This window comes from Apium graveolens, chromosome 10, assembly GCF_009905375.1.
Source record: "Apium graveolens cultivar Ventura chromosome 10, ASM990537v1, whole genome shotgun sequence".
Taxonomy (NCBI): domain Eukaryota; kingdom Viridiplantae; phylum Streptophyta; class Magnoliopsida; order Apiales; family Apiaceae; genus Apium; species Apium graveolens.
The window spans coordinates 153,169,489-153,185,886 of record NC_133656.1 but is presented as its reverse complement, the minus strand read 5'-3'; the positions used below and the strand labels follow the sequence as shown (position 1 = coordinate 153,185,886).

The 16,398-nt window shown below is 31.0% G+C and overlaps 1 protein-coding gene across 2 annotated transcripts; it reads right to left on the bottom strand.

Moving 5' to 3' along the window:
• Positions 1-9,952: 9,952 nt before the first annotated feature.
• Positions 9,953-13,799, bottom strand: LOC141692798 (putative glycosyltransferase At5g03795). 2 transcript variants are annotated; one of them, XM_074497738.1, is made up of 4 exons: positions 13,494-13,799; positions 11,426-11,616; positions 10,984-11,329; positions 9,953-10,729 (listed from the first exon to the last, which is right to left on the bottom strand). In XM_074497738.1, exons 1-4 carry the CDS (start codon positions 13,698-13,700, stop codon positions 10,055-10,057), a joined length of 1,419 nt encoding a protein of 472 aa, XP_074353839.1. In that variant the 5' UTR covers positions 13,701-13,799; the 3' UTR covers positions 9,953-10,054. The 2 variants fall into 2 exon arrangements, with proteins under 2 accessions (XP_074353839.1, XP_074353840.1); XM_074497739.1 differs by having other exon boundaries at positions 11,426-11,571.
• Between the last annotated feature and the right edge of the window lie 2,599 nt (positions 13,800-16,398).

Below are 16,398 nucleotides of genomic sequence, written 5' to 3'. Positions count from 1 at the left end.
TCCTTTTTCCACAGAAATTAAGAGAATGATAAGTTTGCTAAATGACAAGGATACTGCTACAAGGGCATGGAGATCAGTTCTAGCTAAATGGCTGATTACAAGGGAGGAAAGAAGAAAAAGAAATGAGGCTGAATCTGAAAAAAGAGTGAGGAAGTACGATGAGGAAGTTGAGATGTTCATAAAAAGATCAGAAGAGCTCAAGGCCAAAAGGATGAGTATAATCTCTAAGGATGGAAAATTTCTAAACATCAAAGCTGGTGGATTCTCAAGATTTAGGATTGATTTACTAGACAGTGGTTATCCAAAGGTAGCAAGACAAAAAATTGTAGAAGCTCTCAGTGGGACACCTATAATAGAAGAACTTAAAGTTCTTGATCACTTAAAGGATCTCCTTAGAGAAGAAGCAGAAGCACAAACTCTCTTTACCTGATACTTGTAACCATTCAAACTCTGTAAATCCTCCAATGTAGAAAAGTTGTAATTCTGTCAAGTTTTATGTATTAATTTCATTTTACATTTTAACTTGGGTTTAGTCTTGTTAACATGCATGAATTTGTGTTAAGCAATCTTCTCACAAATTGGGGGAGATTTTTGTGCAAGACATGCATGTACTTTAACAAGACTAGGTCAAATTGACAACCCTAAGTAAGTTGTATTGTAATCTTAATTTGTATTTTGTACTTGTACCATTTAAAGTCTCTAAAAATGTCAAAAGAGCAGACTGAAGTATTTTTATGTAAACAGTATCAAGCCTAAGAATTCTATCTGGATGAAGATCAAGAAGATCATGCCTCAGAAGAATTATGTAGGAGCTTGGAGTTGAATAAATCTGTTTTGGGAAAAATGTTCTAAGTCAAGATCTCTACAAGTCACAGATTTAGTGTTATAAAGAAGTCTTTCGAGAACTCCAAATGACTTATCGAGAAGTCAGGAAAGCTATTAGAGAACTCAGAGACATCGACAAGCCAAATTGAAGACATGAAGATTGGAGATATCGACAAGTCACTTCTTCACTAGAGAACTCAGAGCTATCGACAAGTCAACATTCATTAGAGAACTCTGAGTTATCGATAAGTCAAATTCCACTAGAGAACTCATAACTATCGATAAGCCAAAATTCACTAGAGAACTCTGAGTTATCGACAAGTCAAATTTGACTAGGAAACTCTAAGTTATCGATAAGTCAATAAGCCACTAGAAAACCCAGAGATATCGATAAGTCTAAGTGAAGGTATGAAGACTAGAGATGTCGACAAGCCAAATTCTCTTATAGAGAACTCAGAGACTTCTACAAGTCAAACTTCCAATGGAGTATTAGAGATCTCGATAAGCCAATATACTTATCGAGAGGTCAAGTTCTCTATAGACCAAAATGGAGATCTCGAGGTAAAATCTTAAAGTATAAAATTGCAGACCAGTTCAATATCCAAGATTTACAATCAACAAACAATCCAACCATCTGGATTGACAAGTCTACAAAAAGCAGCTTGAAGAGTGTGCAAGATCAAGGGTGAAGATTAACTGACAAAGGAAGATCAAGTTAACACAATATGCAAAGATATGCTAAGCCATAAATGGAAGATATACTTTTTCTTAAATGGAAATGACAAGTGACAGTTTACTAAAGTTAATAGCATGTCTTATTATACATTGTGTAAACCAACAGTTAACTAAATTGTAAAGTTAACACTGGTCCATTGTTAGTTGTAACAATTTAGATCAGGAACTCTTGTATTCTCTCGAGATAGAAGCTAGGCTCTTTATCAACAAAGAGCCTAGAAATTTTGTAGCAAAACATTCTTAATTTTAATATAAAATTAAGTGAGTTTTGAAAAGATCTGTGTTCTTTATCATTGCATGTTTAATTTCTGCATGAACACATTTCACTACAACAATTGATTTACTTTGTTCACAATCAAAATAGTTCAAGAAAAACATAAAAACATAAAAACACATTCACCCCCCCCCTCTGTGCCCCTCTGTGTGTAATTCATTACCTAACAGCTTATCGAATAGTGTTCGGTTCGTTAAGATTTTGTCCGAGTTTGTTAAAAGTTCGTCCGAGTTCGGTTCGTTTACAACTCTATTTATATGTTAGGTTGGGTTGCATTGGGTACTGCAACATGACTTTTATGGGAAACATTTAATTCAAAATTATTATTTTACCTTCGAAATTATTATTTTACCCTCGTATTTGAATAAAAATGGAAGAATATTGTTGGCATGGAGAATTGAACACATGACACACTTATAACAAATATATGACTTCAACCAATTGAGTTAGAGGCTCATTTGATTATATTTTGATAACATTAATTATTGACTAACGTACTTTTTTTATGTTTGGTGACTAAAGCTATATAATTCAATATTCATATAGAGTAAAACTATTATAAGACTTGGGTAATTAGCTGATTACAATATAATAACTTCATACTCATGTGTAAAAATGGGATATAATTATTATTTTTTAATTTATAAATTAAATAAAGAACTTTTTGTTGATAATATATCATCGCATTAACTTGTTGATAATATCTTACCATATAATAATAATTTATTAATTATCGAGACTCGGGTAATTAACTCACTTCAAGATACTAACTTTATGCTCGTGTAACAACTAAGGGTATAATCAATCTGAGTTGAGTCAAAAACTGTCAGGCTCGAACTCGATTAAAAATGTTCGAGTTCGAGTACGAACTCGAGTTCAACCGAACCTTAAACTTCACACTCGAAACTCGGGTGGTAAAAAGTTCGATGGGCTAACCGAACCTTAAACTTCAAACTCAAAACCCGGATCGTAAAAAGTTCGATAGACTCAAATTTTTGAGGGGAAACATATAATTCGAAATTACTATTTTGCGTCCGTATTTGAATAAATATGGAAAAATATTGTTGGCTTGTAGAATTGAACCCGTGACACCTATGTCCAAACATGTGACTTCAATCAATTGAGCTAGAAACCCATTTGATTATATTGTGATAACATCAAGTAATGAGTTATATATATTTTTTTCTTTATATTGGATGGCTAAACCTATATAATTTAATATTAATATAGAATAAAATTATTCTAATACTTGGGTAATTAGCTCACTACAATTTACTAACTTTATACTCACGTACAACCACATGATTATAATTATTTATTTTATTTATGAAAATTAAATAAATAACTTGTTGATGTTACATTATCATATTAACTTGTTGATAATATATTATCATATAATAATAATTTATTAACTAATGAGATTTGGGTAATTAACTCATTTCGAAATACTAACTTTATACTTGTATACAATAACTAAGGGTATAATCGAGCCGAGCCGTGCCAGGTTAAAAATTTTCAGACTCGAATTCGATTAAAAATGTTCGGGCTCGAGCACGAGCTCAGTTTCAACTTTCAACCGAATCTTAAATTAAACTTGAAACTCGGGTCGTAAATGTTCTGGTAGCCTAAAGTTCGCCTCGAAAGTTTGAATCAGTTTCACCAAATATTGACAAAACCTCGAAATATTATAGGTTATGCTCGAAATCGATTCTATTAAATATATAAAATATAAAATATTTATATACAAATATATTTATATTAAAAAATAGTATCGGCTCGATAAGACTTGTGAATCTTATGAGCCTAATAATTTGAAGTTCGAGCTCAACCCTGTAAAAAACTACTATTTTGCCCCCATATTTTGATAAATATGACACCTAAACATTATATTACCTCCGTCCCATGGGGTTATATACATTCACTATTTGCACGTATTTCGAGACTTCTATAAGTTATAGTTTTATAATTTTTTTTTAAATTTTTTTTTGAATAAAAGTTTAAACATAAAACTTTTATTCCGAATTTTTTTTTTTAAAATATTGTGGAACTATGTTTTAAATGGACATTTAAAAGCGTGTCAAAAAGTAATGTATAAAATTCAATGAGACAAAGGGAGTAGCATTTTTGGTATCTTCAATTGAAAAAATCACCGGCACTTAATAGAAAATCATTATTTTTAATGGTAATAGTGCACTCTAAATTTTATATTCGCAACACAATATAAATTTAAGAATGTTTATCGTTATATTAGTTCTTCTAACGTAAACTACACATATAACATAACACACAATTACAGTAAAAGTACACAAAAATATGACAATATTTTGGGTAATAAAGCTAGTTGTACGATGGAAGCCAAAAAAATATAATTACTGGGCCGTGCATTTAGTGCTTTTCTCATGCTCTACAAACACATCACACAAGTGTAAAATAATAGTAAGATTTTACTTTTTTTTATTAATAGTTATTAATATTAAATAATAATGTATTGGATTATGTTGAGTATTAGCATAAATATATTAGTTATACAAACTGTTGATTATAGTAAGTCCTTAAATTCTCATACAATTATACTAATAATGTTATTTTCAGAGCTATTTTTTTCAAAATAAATAAATAGTTAAAATATAAAACTGACCCCATTCACAATAAACAACTCTTGAAAATATAAATATAAGGATAATTTGATAATTTCAGATGTTTTTACTCCGTAAACAGAAAAATGGCTTTGCATATAACATTTACCTTATACAAATCCCTAATAATTTAATAACTTTTTTCATCGAATTACTTTCATATCTCATGCAGCTTTCTTTGATCGATTCATTCACTTTACTGTGATATTTGACTGATGATATGTGTTATTATTTAAACATTTAATGAAATTTAAATAAAATTATATATTTTTTTATTTCTGAAACTAAATTACTTTAGAATACTATTTCAATTAATCAATTAAATTAATAATCGAATATCCAAATACGAGGTACAAGTACAATTCTGTCAAAAATATTTTTTTACAATTCTCTTTAGTCTGCACTCCCTGTTTCATGTTTGGCATCAGGGGCCCGCTGGCGCAGTGCTGCTCAAACACGCTTCCTTGTGTTTGAATTCTAGGACATAGCGCTTACTGCTTATCCTACCCTCGCTCCTCCTGCTGCAGCAAATTGTACAGTTATTTTGTCTCGTTTTAATATTTTAATATTTTATCTTATTTTAATATTTGATTATTATTGACCAAAAATAAGTGTTTTTTATATATTTTTTTAATAAATATTATTTTCAAAGTTATTTTATTATCTTCAGAATAAAGAAGGAGAGAAAAGATACAATTATCACTGCATCCATAATAAATAGCTCTCAAAAAAATAAGGAAAATATTGGAAACTTTAATAATTTCACACTATTTTTGTAACACTCCAGTCACACATCGAGAACATTTGGGACTTCTGTTCGGTTTATAAGGCAAAGTTCTACAACTACGTGCCCTAACAAATCATGATCTTTTGGGAACCTGTGGTGATCCAGTCATTACCCTAGTTGGTCGCATTTGGGATAGTAGACTTTGACTTATTTCGAACTCGGAATTGGGATTTGACCCGATTTTCGAAAAATGCTCGAGATTTGACTCGGTTTGTCATATATGGTATCATAGCCGACTCTCGAAAGTTTGATGGTCAAGTTGATGGAGGTGGGAAAACGAAAGCTGGTGGTATTATCTCACAGTGGCAAGAGGTCCGGAGGTGGGGATACGAAACCAACCAGTATTATCTCACAATGGCTAGAAAGGTACGATCTTGATCATATGGGCTGTCTGTTCGGGCATGACGAAGACGTTAGGAGTTTAAGGCTCTGTTTGAGAGTATTGTTGAAAACTGCTGTGCTGTGAGAAAAAAGCGCTGGTGGAAAAAGTGTTGTTAGAAAAATTAGATGACTGTTTGGTATTTTTTTTAATTTATGCATATTTTGAGATATAATATATAAAAACAATATTTTTGGGAAGGTTTCATGTTGAAACTGATAGCTACTTCCTCCAAAAGCTGAAAACAGTTTTTCCCAAAAGCATGCGGGACATGCTTTTGCTAACAGCAGATTTTAGACCAAAAGCGATTTTCCTAACAGCAGCTTTTAGAATTTATCAAACAACTTTGTGACAGTTTTTCAGGAAAAAGCTGCTATAACTGTTTGCAACAGCAATAACAAACAAAGCCTAAGTGGAGGAGTTTGTAACACCCCAGTCTCATATCGAGGATATTTGAGATTTTTATTCAGTTTATAAAGCAAAGTTTTACTACTATGTGCACCAACAAATTATAATATTTTGGGGGCCTGTAGTGAGCTAGTCATTACCCAAGTTGACTGCATTTGGGACAGTAGGTTTTGACTTATTTTGAATTCGGAATTGGTACTTGGCCCAATTTTAAAAAAAAACTCGAAATTTGACTTGGATTGTCACAATTTTACTTGGTGAAATAAAAAAAATGATTAACATTTCTCACTATTTAATTTAAGTGATCAGTTATAACATTATCATTATACATCCTATCCATGACAAATGTTTTTAAATGTTCATTTAGGTTCAGTTTGTTTGCTGAATTTTTCTTAAAGCAAAATGTTTTCTCGATTTTTTTGGTGTTTATAAGTCAATTTACATGATTTAGAATTGTAATAATTTAATAGTTCTATAATCAATTATACTTGGTTTTAACAAATTTAAACGTCTTTTAAAAAGTTAGTTGCATTTTCTTTATTGGAGCTGTGAAAATTTAAATCTTTTAATATTCAATGATAACAAATATCGAAAGATTGCATTTTTTACAGTAATTAAAAAAAGGAGGATTGCAGCCAAAAAAATAGTAGTAAAACTGATAAATTTTAAAAAGATACAAGACCCCACCCCAATTTATTTCCAAATGTGCTTTTCTTACTAACAAAATGGAATCTGCTTGCCTATACATGTACTCGTAATTAAAACCAATTTAATTCGATTAAAATATTCAAAATTTTTGTGCTTAGTACCATTCAATTTTGAAAAGGAAAATGATGCAGGATGATAGATATTTGCGAGTATAATTTTTAGATAAGAGTAAAATTTTAAAACTAGTATATTGAACACGGTTAAAATTACAGTAAAACTAATAGCCACATTCAGAGATATTTTTGGTCACCAAAAAATTATGAAAAATATTAAATTTAGACCTATTTTTCAAGTTCATGAGCAAATAAGCTGTATAAAGACAAAACTGTATTCCTCGAATGTACATCAACAATCACGAAAGAAATTAATTCGAGGATAATACAGTCTTTTCATAATATATTTGCTCTGAAAATTAAAAAACTATTTTAGATTTAACAATTTCCAAAATTATTCTTAGTTGATGATTTTGGTTTGGGATCCATTTAAAAATATCTCTTACTTCTGTATTGTCATCTGTCGACTGTTCCTCACCTGTGTAATCAGGCTTCTTTTCAGTTCTGACAACAATAGAAGACACTAAATTTAGCCTAGAATTCTCATTTTATATTACTCCAGCTAATAGGACAATTTTATATTCAGGACTGATTTTTAATTTTAAATGCAGTGGACGTAAAAATATTAAATTATTCCTGAAATCACATAAATTAGCGCTATATATTAAGTGCAGTATCTTATTTTCGATTTATTTTGCTTTGAAATAAATTTTCTGCTGTAAAACTAACATTTTCTCAACTAAAATTCATATTCCAAATTGATTTTACTTTGTACCTTGTTCAGAGCGTCTAAGCATGCTTGTGTCTGGATCTAAACCTAAAAATATGTTCAAAATTTGATATATTTATATACAAATAAAAACTAAATTTAAAATAGTAACTAGAAATTAGTCTAAATCATTAGATGAATCTAATATAATGTCCCTGAAAAATCACACCCAACTAATATGTACCCTAAAAATACATAATTTTAGCTTTTACCCTCCATTTTTTATTTGATTTTTCCCGTCAAACGGCAAGTTTTTTTTTTAAATGCGACTTCATTGATTTTTCTCCATATCAAATATCGATTTGCATATTATATTTCGAAGTGATTTTTAAAAAGTTAATTTGATTTATAGGTCTTATTCTAAAATTGGTTTTTATTAAATTAGCCCCTACTTGAAAAAATAAGAATTAAAAAAAAACATTTTTTCTATTTTTTGCACGTAAGGGAAAATTTATTTTAGGCCACGTGCTATTATCATGTGCAAATGTAAACGATTCAACAAGAGGCATCCAGTATTCGAGTGCTTGTTAGTGTAAAATGATTACATAAATCCATGCGAACACATTTAACAAGACTAAATCTATACTTTACAAATCGTCGTTGCAGTGAATTGATTTTGAAGTAACCTTGGGGCCCCTTGAAGACCGAAAGCAAGCTTTTATAATGGATTAATTTGTGTTCTCCGTTAATTTTGATAATTATATTCAACTTTAAACTATGAATTCAGTTTACATCTGGCTTGATGGAAGAAAGTAAGAGCATCTATAATGGTTAGCTATAATAATATAAAATAATGGTTGGATAACATTTGTTAATGTGCGGTATTATGTTCTAGTGGGGTTGGCTATGTTGGTTGACCATATTTTTAAAATAATAATTTTTTTATTATTTTAGAAATTATTTTTAATAAAATTTGATCAATTTACATTGACACTAAATGCTCTATTTTTTCAGTTTTAATTTATTTTTTAAAACTCATTTGCTGAAAATCACAATTCTAATAAGATCAGATAATTTTTTATTTTGTAACTCAAAAGAAATAGATTAATAATAATTATATAGGGTCATGTATTAATGATTAACTTGCAAAGCAACAGCCTTATTACCTACAATTTCTCACAAAATAAGTAAAAAAAAATGAATTTTTATTCGTGAGAGAGCTACCAAAATTGATTTGTTATTCTAAGAAAAAACTTATGTGACAATAAGAGAACGCGACATTCACTGTCACTAGAGATCTGTAGTGCTTTTCCATATTTGGCGAACCAAACATGCTTGGCTATAAATTTAGCCAGGGGAATGTATGGTTGGAGTGTATTTCTTTTAACTAGTTATGTATATCAGTTGACAGACAGGTGGACTGTTTTGCATAGGGTTTGAAGCAGGATATTTTTTTATTCTCTTTTTTTAAATCAAAATTATATATTACTCAAAGTAGTCCCCGGTCATATCGTAAGATAAATTAAAGATTTAATTAGTAGTTTTTTTTTAAATTATAATATTATATCTCCTTATTAATTATTCAATTAAAAAGCTGATCTTTTAAAATAGTTTAAGATATTATATAATATAATATATTTACAAATATCATTACATATTTTTGATGGAACAAAATTTTAAATTTATATTTTTATAAAATTAAGTGGAATTCAGGCGTGCTTTATACTCTTACACTCAGTTTCTAAAAAGCGCAAATCGGTCATAAGCGGCGGAAAGGCCTTCTAGCTCTTAAGCGTAAGCGAGTTTATAATCGGATAAATAATATTTATTTAAAAAATATATATAATAATTATATGTGTAATACTAAAATAATGAAAATAAATAAAGTATCAAGAATATAAACATAATTTTTTCTTAAAAACTTATTTATTTTTATTTTTTAATCAAGATCATTGTTTTATAAAAATAAATATTAATATTTAAAATTAAAAATTTGACAAGTCAAAATCAATTTGACCGTTTAATGACCGTTTAATCCGCTTAATAACCGCTTAATCCGTTTATAAGACCGCTTAATCTTTAAACACGTTTAATTATCCGATTAATATAAAATCAAAGCGCTTAATAGTCCGATTCCGCTTAATCACCTGTTACACTTGGACCAACCAAGGATTCAACAATACGTCGTGGAACTAAATAACATGATAGATAGGCATTTAGCAAAAAAAAAAAAAATATGATAGATGGGCCCAAAACTAAACCTAGATGAGCCCATCCACTCCCCAGCCCAACCAACTACCCAAAAATAAAGAGAGCCCGCTTAATACTTTCTAGAACTCCAGACAGAACTAGCAATTACTGGACCTTATTCAACAAAACTGAACAACATATATATCCTCAACTATAAACCAACAGTGCACCAAAATTTTAAAGAAGAATTGAAGTTAAAAATCACCCAATTAAAGTCTTAAGATTTTTGTTTCATATACAACACAACTAATCTAAACAAGTAAATGCTTCTGCTCTCATGATCTAAAAGTTTACAATACCTCATTGTCTCGAATTTGAAGGTTGAGCCTTCTTAGCCAGATAGAATGAAGAATCATGTGAAAGACATCGTACCGTTTAGGAGGAAAATTAACCTCGAAATGCTTCCTTACTTTAAGACCTCTCGCTTGCATCTTTATATATTGCCTCGGAGATATATTCTTCACAATTTTCTTCAGGTTTGGAATATCTTTTACCGGAATAATAACAGAGAACGATTTCCAGTTCAAAACATCACTGAAAGGTGCCACATAATGGTCCTTAATGATAATAGGAACACATCCGGTGTAAAGTGCCTCAAAGATTCTGGCATCTGCTACTTCATAGCCACTTGGACAGATGCAATACTTGCTCTTTCTCAGCATATCATAATACTTGACACCTTTCGGAAGGTATTTGCGGACCTGCACTTCAGTATCCTTGTTTTCCCAATACTCGAATAGCACTGTCCGAATGTAGCCATGAACTCCTCCAGCAAAGAAAATCAAAGTAGGACGATGTGATGGTGATGGACCCCCTAGCAAGCCATCAGTCGTACCACGTGGGAGATCTACTTCCGGGATTGACACATCTCTGTAGGGGTTGAATCTTTCAGATGTATTTGCATTGCATAGAGCTCGAATTGAGCTGTTGTATAGGTTAGGAACAGCAAAGGAGATTTTAGGCCCCTAAACAACATACATTTGAACATTAAATCAATAGTTATCCATATAACCTAACAAAGTTTATATTTACTACTGCAGCCTTAAGCTAGACTCAAAAAACACGTTAACAGTAACATTTCTTTAGTGTTAATGGTATCAACTCAACATTGACACTGAACAAGAGGATTTATGCCATAATGTGTCATTACAAAGAATTTACGGCAGTTTTTAGAAAGATATTTTTTACTGCGGAATCATTAAAAAAATGATTGACTTACCCAATCATGGCAAGCTAGCATGAAGTGATCAGCTCCTAGGCTTCGGTTCCAGTATGGGTATTTCTGGGCAATAACATTGATATAGTCTGCAACAGTATTTTGCATACGACTCCAATCATGAGAATTAACCACATAAACAAAGTGAACTATCGATATAATGCTAAATGGTAGGAAATAAACTTGAGCCTTGTCAGGATCCCTGGTACGGAAATGGCTCTGTTCCATTTCATTTATAAAAATCCCTTCCAATCCAAGTACGCCATGGCTTGGTGCAGTGTGAAATATTGGAGGATCTCCTTCTTCATAAATATATACTTTGAATTGTTTTTCCATTTCCAGATAGCTTCTGTTACATACAAAACCAGTTTTTTTGTTAATTATGAAAATAAGAACAGGTTTCTTCAACTAAAAGGTCAAAATGGGACTCATTTACACTATTTACCTATGGAAGGCTTTTGCATTCCGATACATCGGACCAATTGGCAAGTAATCAGGGTCTGGCTCATGATCTCGATTTGGAGCTTCTTTAATTGCAGTCCTAGCCTTCCCCAACCGCGCTTCAATCTTCTCTAAGTTTCTCTTCCTTCTCTGCGACACATTACTAGTATTCAAGCTATGGTTCTCCCTTCCTTCCTACCAGACATTAAAGTCAATATTCCAATTATGCTATATGGCAGCCAGTTAATACAAAACTTATTGTCCAAAAAATCATGAGTTTGAATCCTCACTCCCGCCCTTTGTACCTAAATATCTAATGCATAAAAAAATGTGTGAAGTGCCCACATTTTTTTATTCATTCTACAATTCATAAGAATCTCTTAATGTACGTCCTGCGAAACTGCATTAGTATTCAAGTTATGTATGTTCTTCCATTCCCCCTATAAAATATTAAGTCATTGTTTCAAATATCCTAAATTGCAACTGGTTGATACAAAACGCTTTTATCCAAAAAGACGTTATAGTTTGAATTCTCACTCTCATCCCTTAGTACTTAAGAATCGAATGCAGTAACAAATGTGTTATTTACCTAAAAACAAACAAACTTTTCAATCTAAATTCATATAAATCAAACTACATTCCAGGCCCAGCACCCAAAAGTCGTGCATAAACTACTCAAGCAATTAATTTATTATAGTTCTAGCTACGTTCATTAGATTTATAAGTACAAACCTCACCAGTATTCTAGCCACGTCCGTGCTTCCTACATATCAAATTTTTAAGTCATCATTCCAAGGTATCCTAAATTGCACCAAGCATATACAAACATCTGCTGATTCTACAAAGCCGAGACATATAGTTGAAACCTGAAACTATATTCTAGCACCCGAAAGTCATGAAACTATTGATTCAACTAAGTTATGCCAATCTCTATTACCTTTGCATAATGACTATTCATACATATATATACAGCTATAGACCTCATCTGCAATTACTAAATATAAGGTAAGAACAATAAACGGACACACAATGTGTACGAAATTGATGCATTACAGCTAACTATAATACCTAAAAATATAGACACATATCTTAAATTGCACCCATTGGATGCAAAAAGTTCTAAAAAAGGCATGAGTTTGAATTTTCACCCTTCTCTCTTTGTTCTTAAATATTAATGCATCAAAAAAGTATAAAAATATACACAAAATTATTCATTCAAATTCATATAATTGAAACTATATTCTAGCGCCTAAAAGTCATGTCTAAACACTCGCAATTAAATTTAATAGTTCTCAAGGTCTGTCATAATAATATATACATGTGCTTTCTCTACTAAACCCCATTAGTATTCAAGCTATGTACTTCCCTCCGTTCTGTCATTTAGCTAGTCATCAGTTTAAATACCCTAAATTGCACCCCGTGGATATTAAGAGCTGTTGTAAAGAACATGATTTTAAACTCTGAATCCTCACCCAATGCATTGTGTACTTCAGACTCTTATGCAAAAACGAATGTGCAGAATTTAAAAAAAAATTATCCATCCTACACGATCATATATTTAAAACTAGATTCTAACAACTCGTGCATAAACTACTCAACAATACATAGGTGCTAGTTTTTTAGAAATTTCTCAGAGGAATAATATATAAGCACAATCTCTGCAAACCTCGCTAGGTTCCTCCATTCCTACCTATCAAATTATTAAGTTATAGTTGACAATCAACCTGAATTGCACCCAGTACTTAACTCAAAAACCTCTTCATCCTATAACACGTATACATATAGTTGAAACAATTTTCTAGCATCAAAAAGTCATGTATCAATTACTCATTCCATCAATTCATGCTAATTCTTTTAAAAAAAAATTATCGTACTACTAAACATATATAGATTGTACACAAAACCCTCAATGCGAAATTACTAAATATAACAAACTAGAGACAAGAAAAGAACATAGACACATAACCGCATAAAGAATTGATGCACTACAGCTAACAATAAAAATAAAATTAATACCACAAAAGATTAAAAAAAATAATCATAATATATAACATCCACCGGAGTGATCATACCGGCAAAGAGGGTGGCGCAGCCGCAAGGCGACGATCAAGTTTAAGCCTAGGAAAGTGCAAAAGAGGAGGCGTTACGTTTGTGGTAGTATCTACATGTGAAGCAGGTTGATGAAAATTCAGTGGATATCTAAACCCTGATAACGCAGCAACAGCCAACGTTACTAGTACTGCTAGTTTTATCTTCTTCCTCGATTTTTCGCCCACCATTGTATCGTTCTATCGCTTTTTTTTTTTACTGCGCGTCAAGATTTTATATAAGCACACGTGTATGTGTATAGATACTTTGTATGTTGGTACACGAGGAAGATAGTGTGTTTCCAAAACAAAAAAAAAGGTGTGCTGGTATGGTAATAAAAACGGAGGGACCGCCGCAAGTACCACGCTAATTTCAATTTCTTCTTTTGTATTTATTATTTGTTTCTTCGGAATTAAATCGATCCTTCCTTATATTTATCATTTTTTTAGACTCTTGTTTAATATCTTATTATTAAATTTGTTATTTATATACATTTTTTTGGAATATTAGTATATTCTATTTTGATATTTTTGTAATGGGGTTTGATAACTTTTCTTAGAATGATTTATATGATATTTTGAAAAATTTGTAATACTCGCATCAGATATCAAACGTTGGTAAATATCGCAAGAACCCATATTTCACAATAAAAATATATTTATATTTTTGGTACCTGTTATTCCAATATGAGTTAACGTAACATATAGTTATGAACATTGAGTTACATATGATAATTATGTGTGAAGGTAAATTATGATACTATAAGTTTCACAATTTGTTTATTATATTCCTTTTTAAATCGAAAAATTTGAATATTTAATGTGTTAAACGATATGAAAATAAAAGGATTATTTATTTAACTTATTTTTTATTTCATAATCAGATTGTAGTCGACAAATTGAATATTTGTTCCGGCTAAATCATAATGTTTTAAAATATATCTTTAGTTTTTCTGTAAAAATAAATCGGTTTCCGTTATTTTAACAATGGGCCTCATCCTCATGAGTTAATAAAGCCCAAAGAGTTTATACTGAAATATCCAACAACTTGCATGTCCAAAGGATTAACCAATGAACTGTACATTGACAGTGAACTAGACCCAATAAAACCCCACAGAACAAGCCCACCTTCTACGGAATATTTTATGGGTCCCCGAATTCCTTAACCGGGTTGACCCAATTCTTTTTTTTTTTTGCTGAAAGTCAACCAATTTTCTTTTGCATCTTTATCTAGAATCTAGATCTAGATTGTTTAAAATTTGACAAGTTTTTATAGCTTTTTTTAGCTAATTAGGCTTTGCTCATTATTTGCTTACTATTTAAGTACATGTTCTCTTCAGGGATGAATGAGAATTGAATACTGAGACGATGACAAAAGATAAGGTCTTGACTTTTGACCATTTGAGATATTTAATCACGCCCATTTTTCTTTCAATTATGTAGATACAAATACAATGGATTATCCGGGTTTTATAAGATTGATGAGTAAAAAGTAAAATGTACTACTTCCTCTCTTTTCCGTAGAATTGTATATATTGACGGAGGGGCTCAACACACATTTTAATACTCAATTAATATATAGTTTCATTAATTATTTTTGTTACTAATAAAAAAATCAATATTTAAAGGCAAATAAAAAAATTATTTTAGAATTAGATTATAAAAATTCACTATACGGTCACACCTTTAAATACTCGTCGAACATATAAATTTTCACTTTCTAGAGTATGAAAGTGAAGACCAAACAACTTTTCTCAAGAAACTTCAAATTAGTACCCACTGTGAGGTAAAAATCAAAACTTTTTTCAGATCTTGTATTTCTTCATTTCTATACATTAACATATATGTATATACATAAACCTCAATACCCTTTTGCTAATTTCAAGAAATTTAACTCATTTTTTCATGTTTTCAATCAAGAAATATTGTTATATATATATATAAATATATGAACACATGTATCTGGGTATTTGTTGGTTATTAGAATAATTAATGAATTTGTTATTTAGGGAAGTTTGAAATTAAAACATCTTGAAATAATTTCGTTTGTCTTGTCTCTGTGACATGGGTAGTTTGTCTTTCATTTTTTAAGTCATAGTTTCGTCAGCTGTCAATCATTTCTTCTTCATCATGGTATCAGTTGATGGTTTATCTAATGCAGTGAATAATATATCATTGGAAGAGGAAGAAGATGGTAGTATATCATTAGACTATGGCCGCATTATGAAAATCTGGTATGGGCGTATACATGAAAGAATTGGAGACAAATTTGTTCTTGTTCCAGTTGTACCACGAAGTCGATGTCAAAAGAGTTATGAATGGATGTCCATGGTCCTTCAACAGAAGAGCATTTGTAATGAGGCATATGAAAGATGAAGAGATACCTAGATCTGTCGAAATGAATACTATGGATTTTTGGGTGCAGGTGTACGACCTGAAAATAGGATTTATGTCAGAAAGGATCCTTAAAGAGGTTGAAAACTATGTAGGTAACTATGTGCAATCATGTCTTAGTAATTTTACTGGAGTTTGGAGGGATTATTTTCGTATTAGAGTTACCATAGACGTTACAAAACCACTGAAAATAAGAATGAAGATTAAGAAAGCAGCAGATGATTGGTTCTGGATAAATTTTAAGCACGAAAATGCTCCCACTTTCTATTTCATTTGTGGTATGTTAGGACACTCGGAAAAATACTGCAGTCGTTTGTTCGAGGTAACTGAAACAGACATTGTCCAGCCATACGAACCTTGGATGAGAGCACCATTTAGAAAGCAAGTTAAACCTATTGGTGCAAAACGGTTATGTAACAGCATGGATGATAATGATAAGCTTCATCCTTCTATACAGTCCCAGGTTCACCATGGTGAAGAAACCAACAATTAAGAT